This window comes from Cyclopterus lumpus, chromosome 1 (assembly GCF_009769545.1).
Source record: "Cyclopterus lumpus isolate fCycLum1 chromosome 1, fCycLum1.pri, whole genome shotgun sequence".
In the NCBI taxonomy this organism is placed as follows: domain Eukaryota; kingdom Metazoa; phylum Chordata; class Actinopteri; order Perciformes; family Cyclopteridae; genus Cyclopterus; species Cyclopterus lumpus.
The window spans coordinates 7,951,706-7,961,667 of NC_046966.1; the positions used below are offsets into that span (position 1 = coordinate 7,951,706).

The 9,962-nt window shown below is 41.0% G+C and overlaps 1 protein-coding gene across 1 annotated transcript; it reads left to right on the forward strand.

Moving 5' to 3' along the window:
• Nucleotides 1–2,474: 2,474 nt before the first annotated feature.
• LOC117735036 (voltage-dependent calcium channel gamma-5 subunit) lies at nt 2,475–9,574 on the forward strand. Its single transcript, XM_034539440.1, has 5 exons — nt 2,475–2,670; nt 5,234–5,320; nt 8,211–8,351; nt 8,479–8,624; nt 8,707–9,574. Exons 1-5 carry the CDS (start codon nt 2,475–2,477, stop codon nt 8,968–8,970), a joined length of 834 nt encoding a protein of 277 aa, XP_034395331.1. The 3' UTR covers nt 8,971–9,574.
• The last annotated feature ends 388 nt before the right edge of the window (nt 9,575–9,962 follow it).

The following is a 9,962-nucleotide window of genomic DNA, read 5'->3' on the forward strand; positions in this document are numbered from 1 at the left end:
GCGTGAAGATACTAGATAGTAAAGACTGCTCATGGCATTGTTATAATGGAGATTGACTCGAGTTTGGTGATCAACATTTTTTATGATTTAGGAGACACAATCTCAGTTTTTACAGTTTATCCATCAAAAAGTACACTGCTGAGTTGCTTTGATAACAAAAAGGGATTTATAACGCATGACAGTTTACATTTTAAATTCAGATTAAAATAGTAGTGTTGCATAAATATACATGATGAGCGGATTCCCTATTTTAAGCTTTTTTAAGTATTGTCTATAGCATTAAAAGGTCCTTGTCGGTTTTTGTAGGTTCTTGAAATGTACCACCGGCTTAAATTGCTCGTCCTCTTTCTTTTTCAGTATTAATAACCTGTTCAAGGAAGCCCATATTTAGGTGCAATCAGCTCTTCAATGTGCTTTTTGTGCTGTATAACTAAACAGCCCTCCAGGTAGGCGCAGTGACACAAAAACGTCTACATTGTGAGTCCTTAAGATGTAGCTTGATGCTAAATGCCTGAAAATAGAGCCATGCACATTGTAAATGAATGGGCAGTGATTGTACCACAGTCAAAAATAGCTGAGGTTAAATGATGGTGCTTTCTTATTAATGATGGTCCTTTTATGCTTAAGTGAACTCTGATTGCTCTTACATGCATCCCGACTGCTTCCAATCACCATCAGTCCAGTCTCAAGAGACAGGAAAAATACATTTATTTATAGCTCAGTCAAAAAAATGTTACACTTGTCTTTTTCTTTTCTTTTTTTTTTCATAGACTGTAGTCATAAATCATGCATGTTATGGATCAATGCTATTGTCAAACTCTCATATCGTAATTTAAGATTAGAAAATGAAAGCGGTCAAATATGCCTTTATCTGTTATCCACAGGTTATCTTAATAAGATGAGTAATAATATATTAAAACATATGTCATCGCGCCTTATATACATTTGCATATCCAGGATAAAATAATTAATATCTCCACAGGTCCAATTTTAAGAGCTACATTTTAATTTCAACTTCTGAAACGAGACAGGGACAAAACGGATAAACACAAACATGGGAAGAAGAGAAGTGGATACATGATCAAAATAAATAACTGAACAGATATAACATGCTGTGTGCATGTGAAGAGCATCACAATCCTATTAATGGTGTGTGTTGGACTTGCAACAATAGTCTTCTAAGGATGTATTACCCTTTGTATCTAAAGAAGTAGGGCAACTGGCTTTTCTCATTCATCAGAAGAATGTGGTCTGGAGCCTGCACAGAAGATATACATTGAGCACAATTGAGCCAATCAGTGACTCGACTGTCTTGTTTTCTATGACATCCCATAGAGTTGTATTCATATGGTGCGGCTCAGAATGAAAGCATGAGGGCCACTCCTCATTCCTTCTACATCTGACTGTTCTGTCTATTCAGACACTGGTTCTGCACTGCGAGCTGGCAGACGTGTGGAGACCTTCCCGACTTTCTTCTACTTTTTTTTCTTAACGCCGATCTTTGGAGAGAGAAAAAAAAAGAATCTTACGACAACTTGACACATTCACTCCATCTTTCCAGTCTCCCAGTGGGTGCTCAATATGGCAGCACACAGTGAACTCATTATGTAAAATAAATTCCTTCCGACACATATCCTATGCCAAGCTCCCCGGCACTCCAGCTTCCGGCAAATGTTGGCATCGGTAAGCATACGAACAGATCCATCGCTTTGTGTGACGACGCGCGCACATTTCATACGCTGACACATACTGTACTCCATCTGCACTGCTACTTCTGCATTACTAGCTATAACAGAGCGGAAGTGGATTCATTTGAGACAGGAGTTGTGTGCGTGTGATTATAGCAGAAAGTGTATAAAAAGCGGTCTTACTACTCTCTTTTGAAGATTATCAGTGCATATTTTTTGCCTGAGGGCAGTCAAATGAAAAGCTTTACATAATGTTTTTCCAGACATGCCCCACAAAGTCGTTGGCCCTGCACAATGTGGTTATTCAAATTCTAATGAGAGATTTGGAGGAAAGGGGATCGTTCACAGATTTCTTTCTCAGCGAAGAGAGAGAAAGTCCTTTTGTTAAAGATATCTATTATCATATTCCAAATTATTACATTCCATTCATTTCCAGCTCCTCTCTGACTAGAGTCAGCTGTGGAAGATCTAATTTGTAACTCGAATTAAGATCAAACAATACCACTCCATCCAGCCACCCACATACCACCCCAAAACTATTATCACACTGTCATGCATTAATCATGTCGTCAAGTTCAGCTATCAGACGACCGTTTACAATGTATAAGAAAAGTTATTTTTGCCTTTTCTTTAGGATACAAGCCATGCACTCCAAAAAATAAAAAAGTATAATTGTTTTTCTCATAGTTGTTATTTTGGGGAACTTTGGTGAAGATGTTTTGCTTTCTCTCCCCTCTCCCAGCTCCCATTTCTGCCGGCGGCGCCCCCTGCTGTTGAGGCCGTGGTATGAGCCTCTGTGGCAGGAAGGCGCTGACTTTGCTGAGCAGCGTGTTCGCTGTTTGCGCCCTGGGCCTGCTGGGGATCGCCGTGAGCACCGACTACTGGCTCTACCTGGAGGAGGGCGTCATCCTTCCCCTCAACCAGAGCACCGAGGTACGCATGTCCCTCCACTCTGGCCTCTGGAGGGTTTGCTTCTTGGCTGGTGAGTTAGTATGAAGTCTGAAGCGTATGACCGTTTGGATAGTGAGTCATTTTAATCGGTGGTAAATGCTTTTCTTTAGCGTACGATTTCTGTTTAGTTATTCATGAAGTAAGCGCCATAATCAACCTGACTATTTAATTGGAGTATAAAGTACAAAGTCTAAAAGGAAGGTTCAGATTCACACAGGGTCCTGTGCAAGGGTGGTTTGCACATATCGGTGAATAACTGTTATGTGCAAGAGAAATGTGTGCAAAAGGAACATCTGGCACAAACAACCTTCTGGCTGACATGATTGCTGCAAGATTAGACTGCATGAAAACATTGCATGCAATATTTATGGTAATGGACAGCAGCACAACCTTCATAAAGAAAATACGGAAAAGACAATAAAGTGCACATGTAGTTCTGATTAACAAATCATGAACCATGGCGGTTCCGTGCCACGCAAAGTTTTCAACGTCTATTTAAAGTTTTCAATATAATTCGCCTGTGTTTCTTCCCTTTCTTGCTTTCCCATTCTTTAACATCTAAATGGCTGCAAGTATAGAAGACTAGCCTTGGCTTGACTGTTTGAATATTTTAACTTTGGCTTAACCTCTGCGCAGCGATAGGACCGGTGCATTGCCTTTCATATTTGATTTCAATATTCAATTCTATTTCTGCATTCTTGGAGCATAAAGTGTCAAGTATTTTTATTCAAGTTCTTATTCTTTCCTCGTGATTCACCCAGTGTCTGACTTCTATTCCGTTGTACCAAAGGCACCTTGGATTTAGACCTGCATCTCTATTGCACCACAACACTCAACATGAAATACACAGTTAGAAAAGCCAACAGTGCATGCTTCAACACCGCAAACATCACAAGGGCGTGCAGTATAAATGGACTAACGGTCCAGTGTGTGTGTTTTAGGGGCAATTGAGTGACCTTATTGCCTGCGTAAGTAACTCTTTTGATCAGACCCAGAAACAATTACTGCACACTATCCTAGTATGTCGTTATGCAGGAGAATTTCAACGAGGCTGCATGGTGTTGAGGTTCATATAGAGGATCTCTACAGCACTCGTTCATATAGAGGATCTCTACAGCACTCGTTCATATAGACTCTATATGAACGAGTGCTGTAGAGAACCTCTATATGAACTAGTCCTGTAGAGATCCTCTATATGAACTAGTCCTGTAGAGATCCTCTATAATATAGAGGATCTCTACAGGACTAGTTCATATAGAGGATCTCTACAGGACTAATTCATATAGAGGATCTCTACAGCACTCGTTCATATAGAGGTTCTCTACAGGACTAGTTCATATAGAGGATCTCTGCAGGACTAGTTCATATAGAGGTTCTCTACAGGACTAGATCATATAGAGGATCTCTACAGGACTAGTTCATATAGAGGATCTCTACAGGACTAGTTCATATAGAGGATCTCTACAGGACTAGTTCATATAGAGGATCTCTACAGGACTAGTTCATATAGAGGATCTCTACAGGACTAGATCATATAGAGGATCTTTGCAGCACTAGTTCATATAGAGGATCTCTACAGCACTCGTTCATATAGAGGATCTCTACAGGACTAGTTCATATAGAGGATCTCTACAGCACTAATTCATATAGAGGATCTCTACAGGACTAGATCATATAGAGGATCTCTACAGCACTAATTCATATAGAGGATCTCTACAGCACTAATTCATATAGAGGATCTCTACAGGACTAGTTCATATAGAGGATCTTTGCAGCACTCGTTCATATAGAGGATCTCTACAGGACTAGTTCATATAAGGATCTCTACAGGACTAGTTCATATAGAGGTTCTCTACAGCACTAGTTCATATAGAGGTTCTCTACAGCACTAGTTCATATAGAGGTTCTCTACAGCACTAGTTCATATAGAGGATCTCTACAGGACTAGATCATATAGAGGATCTCTACAGGACTAGATCATATAGAGGATCTCTACAGGACTAGATCATATAGAGGATCTCTACAGGACTAGATCATATAGAGGAGGATAGCATGTTCACAAACTCTCCAAGTGTCAAAAGGATGCATTATGAAACCTAATCAAATGCTGAACCACTGAACTCACTTAATCCAACGCCTCATAGTGTGCGGGGCTAACAAAGTGGTGAGAGTGAGCATATGTGTGTCAGTGTTTTTGGTGCTAGACTTTGTGCTATATTTACCGAAGCGATAAAAAGAAAGGTGTGAAAATCTAATGCCGGGTGTTCCTCGAGATAATACAGACTGAATTGTGTTTAGTATGAAAACAGCTTGTCAAATTGCTCTCCTTTTCTTTTCTTTTCTAATTGGCATTAAACAGTTTTACAGTGGCAACAAGATGGACTTATAACATCAGCCATCCCACAAAGTGTACTCATTCCTGCACAGGAAAATAAATCTTACTAATACTGGTATGATGTTCAGTCATAACTTTTATGCTACTATACTGTACTGTGTTTGTGTTTGACTTTCCTGTGTCACAGTGGACAAATGAAGTTGAATCAGTTGTGTTGAGCGCTCAGGATGAATATTTGTTTTCCTGTCCTTTGTTCCAGGGGAGGAGAAAGGCCGGTGTTTTACCATCGAGTATGTGATGCCCACTAACCTCCAGCTGACCTCTGAGTCCACTGTCAGTGTCCTTAGTGAGTACCTGCTCACACTCCACTGTTATATGGTCAATGCTACACAACTAGTTCATAGACAAACTTTTACAACTATACACTCAGGGCTTGAACAGAGTGGCAAATAGGGACATAGTCAGTGGTTTAAAATGTCGTTACCTCTGCTACTTGATAGTCAAGTTAACTTCTATCATGAGATGAGCACATGTGTGTGTAATTGAACTTTCCTGACCAGTTCTATTGCCATTTCCACATCATATATTATCTTGAACGGGTAAACTAGCCATTTTAGTTTGATAAATCACTAATTAGTTTTAAGCATTATTTATTGAAAACACAAATACATATTCAATACTTTATAAAGGAGTCCAAATAAATGCATTTAGGTGGAGTTCACAGGCTTGCTATCGGAATGTGCCTTTCAGATAAGATTCAATGTTATAAGTAGACTACAGTGATCAGGACAAGATGGACATTCAGGCTCCCTCATGTGGCTTAAAGGTGTACTGCAGATAAGTGTTCAATAAAACACTCGGGAAGAAATTCCACAAAATGATTTGCCTACACTAATAACATCTCCTGTGACCCACATGGGGTTCCCAATCGGTGAAAAGAAAACAAGCAATCCCAGAATTTGTCAAAGAAACTGGGCTTTGAAACCCAGTTTTAACAGGTGTGATGGGCTGTGTCGAAAGAGGAAGAGGGGTGGCAAATGCTTGTAAAGGCCCAGTAGACCTCAGCGCAGGCAGGTGAAAGAAGTATCTCGTAACAGATGTGTCACTGAGGTAGCACACAACTGTCTGCAGCCCATTCCAGGCCAATAGTACTGACGGGTTAGCGTTGTTGTTGTTGTTGTTTGTGCCATTCCTGGCCCCGTCCCAAAGGCCAGTTCACTCAAGCTAAGAGCTTGGTGTGTATGAAAAATGTAAGGGTGCCTTATTCATTTTGAAGAGCCACCCTGCACGGTGAACACGCTTGGGTTCACATAATTACTCGTAGAGTGCAGACAAGCAGTTTGGACTACAGGGATGCTGCCAAGCGTCACTTCAGATCTCGTATCCAAGGGTGCATGTTTGGTCTCAACATTGATGGGGACACATATTAATCTGGGCATCTGGAGTGCTCGCCCACATTCTTAATATCCTGCATTCTGGGGAGTTTTTCTGCATCAATTTATTAAAAGTATATTTTTGTAAAATATAAAAAACATAATGGTACATATAGCAGTAAGGCTCTCATTTTGTATTGCTTTCAAATATGTATTCTCCTATAGATCAACTTTTTTATTTATTTAATATAAACACCTGTAGGCATGATTTCCTCTTCCTTTTCTTGTGTGCCTTTAACCTTTTTAGCCTTTAACCTGTGCACGAGGCTCAATGGTGAAATATATACATGTCGCTTCATTTTTAAACTCCTGGACTTTAATTACTCATGTGTTTCAGACAGATTTCTGCTGTTTCTTCTGTTATCTGGGAAGTCGAGAACAGTCTCATATTTTGAGAACAAATATGTAAATCAAATTCCACTCAATTTTGTACTGTCTCACCATTACATTCTGTAGCACATGGCCGACCTGTGTGCGTCGGACACTAGTGGTCAGCCTTGGAGCAGCTGATGAAATGATGCGCCACTCTCTCTGCCTTCTCCAGTGACCTCAGCACCACAGATGTCTGTCTTATTGACAGCTGTCAGTTTCGAGTGTTCTCAGAAAGTGAGCTCTTTAGGAAATATTTACCAAGTTCAGGACCTCGGTGACCTCATAGCTGGTTACAAACACGATGATCGCACCAGAAGCGGTCAACGAGTGATCCGGCTACTCGTTCTTTCTCTCTCTCTCTCTCCTCTCTCTCTGTGTTATTTGAGAGGCTCAAATATTGGTTAGGACAATACAGTCCATACCGTCCATTTGCAAACCTTCGTCCTTGCTCATAACTCGCTTGACTTCAAGCTGCAGTCCAAGGACAGTCTTTAATGTCAAAGTTGGACCTATTTAGACGAAAAGTAACATTTCAACACTTTCAACTTCTGAGATGCAACGAATAACACACTTTTGATAATAATTAAATATGTAAATGTATCAACAGGGTGATTATTTGTTTACATACTGTTTTAGATAAGAAAGAGAGGAGAACTGATGTGAAGATGTGGAGGTGAAGAAGGCGTGAATGTGAAAGCGTGCCGTGAGCGAGGTTGTGTACGTGTGAGCAACATGAGAAGACGCCCTGAAGTAAAGAACAATAGGCAGTCAGGATTTAGGCAGGCGGTGATAATATGAGTTTATTGACTTCTTTCTAAAAAACAAGATTTAAGTGAATACCGGTGTAAAGAGTTTCATTCTTCCAGGCGAACTGGTAAAATGAAGTTTACATACAAGCATTATTTGTAACTCTTCAATTAGAAACTGAAGCTTTTCCTGAATTTGCTCATGTTTCAGACTCACTCAAAGAGTTTTTGTGGTGTTGGTCATCGAAGTCAGATTGTAATAGGCAAGAAGTTTACCAAACTATTTGAATAAACGATTCGATTAAGGTTATGGCCTTAAACATCCGGTCCACTTAGCTAGACGGGTAACATTTAGTGTAATGGAGGACACAATGGGGGTCTGGATAGAATCTTTTCTACTGGGAGGTACGGTCCCATTTGCTCGCAGTAGGGAGGTCCATCTTCATCTGGATATGAATAAGGGATCCTAGACTCATGGGATGTTGCCTGGACGTGTAAGACTAGCCTCAGTGGAAAACCTCAGAAGCGAAAACCTTCATTAAATGTTTCACAAAGACATTGCACAAGAAGAAAAGAAAAAAACATTTGCGTCAGGACAAATGACAGCTGTATAATTGACATATCTCAAATCAAATTCAATTCATTTTCCCAAACCAACTGATCAGTTTTTCTTGTCTTCCTCCAGAGATGATCCGTTCTGCCACACCCTTCCCTCTGGTCAGCCTCTTCTTCATGTTCATTGGCTTTGTGCTCAGTAACATCGGACACATCCGACCCCATCGCACCATCCTGGCCTTTGTTTCTGGAATTTTCTTCATCCTGTCAGGTACTTGGTTTGGCTTTTACTCACCAAGTCAATACATCGACAGACATTTTCATGTGAGAAGGTGAAATGTGCTCAAATAAATGGAGTGCAAAGGATTTAAAATGAACATAGTCTCTGCCTCCCCCAGGTCTCTCTCTGGTGGTCGGTCTGGTGTTGTACATCTCCAACATTAATGACGAAATGTTGAACAGAACCAAAACTAACGAGGCCTACTTCAGCTACATGTACGGCTGGTCATTTGCCTTCGCTGCCATCTCCTTCCTGCTCACTGAGGTAACTTCTCTAAACAAAGTACTGTTATGTGTTTCTTTTGTGTGTTTTTTTAGAGAATAAATGGTTTCTTTTGCCCCCCCAGACTGCAGGTGTCATGTCGGTGTACCTGTTCATGAAGCGCTACACAGCAGAGGAGAGGTACCGGCCCCATCAGGGCTTCTACCAGCCTCGTCTCAGCAACTGCTCAGATTACTCCGGCCAGTACCTCCATCCGGACGCCTGGGCCGGACGGGGTCGCAGTGCATCCGCCATCTCCTCTGAGGCCTCCCTCCAGATGAACTCCTGCAACTACCCGGCTCTCCTCAAGTGTCCAGAGTACGAACAAATGTCCTCCTCCCCGTGCTGAGGCAGAGGTGTTTGAGTGGTTGTGTTAGCACCGTAGGGGTCATAGTCATCTATCTGGATTTTGGAGTAAAATGGTCAGATAATTTGATATTATCCAGCTTGAATCGCTCCCTTCTTCAAGTGTCCTGACTATGACCTGATTCTCTCTACCCTCCCTACTGCCGGGTTGTTTTTTCATAATTCACACTTTCTGCTTCAGTTTGAAGCCAAACTTAAGTTGATGGTTAGCCAGTTCACTTTATTCTCAGCTCAGTCTTGTGTTGGGGGAGAGAGGAAAGGGTTTAACCAGGTTTTACTCTTTGTCTAGTTTGTAGTGATAGGTGACTACCAACCTGTGGAAATAGCAAGAGTGGCATGAAGTTATTTGAAAGGAGTAACTTGTCCAGCCTCAACCTGGAGTGAGCAAGTCTAATATTCGCTTCTAATATTTTTGACAAGCGTACACGTCACACAACTGCAGAAAAGGAGCATTTAGAACTGGAAAGCACCTTCGTGCAATGGATGCTGAGTCTGCACATTTTCAAAATCAAACAATACAGCATGTGCTTTCAGCCAGAGAGCGGAAACTCCTCGGCGGTGGGACAATATGCTTGGAATGATACATCTTAGAGGTTCACCAAACATGTCCTCAATCAGACCATATGATCACTGCTCACCTTGTGCAGACTTTTGTTTTTGCTTCAGGTTCAAATTAAATTGTTAAAGCTTTTAAAAAAAAATGTTTTTACTACAAATTGTACACGTGCACCAGCTGTTAGTGTTACACTCACATCTGTGTTGTCACTCCTCAGTTGGTGCAGGAAACGGCTTTTGTCATATTAAACTGTGTTCTCAGACACATCAACAGCTGTTTCAGTCTTGTCAAGTGTAGCCAGAGCTTATGAAACACATGATGAATGTGACTTCCAATCATTCAAGCAGATTATTTAAAAAAAACAAGAGTTTGACTTTACGGGCTGGGAGAATTGTGTGATGTTTAAACAATGTGCGTAT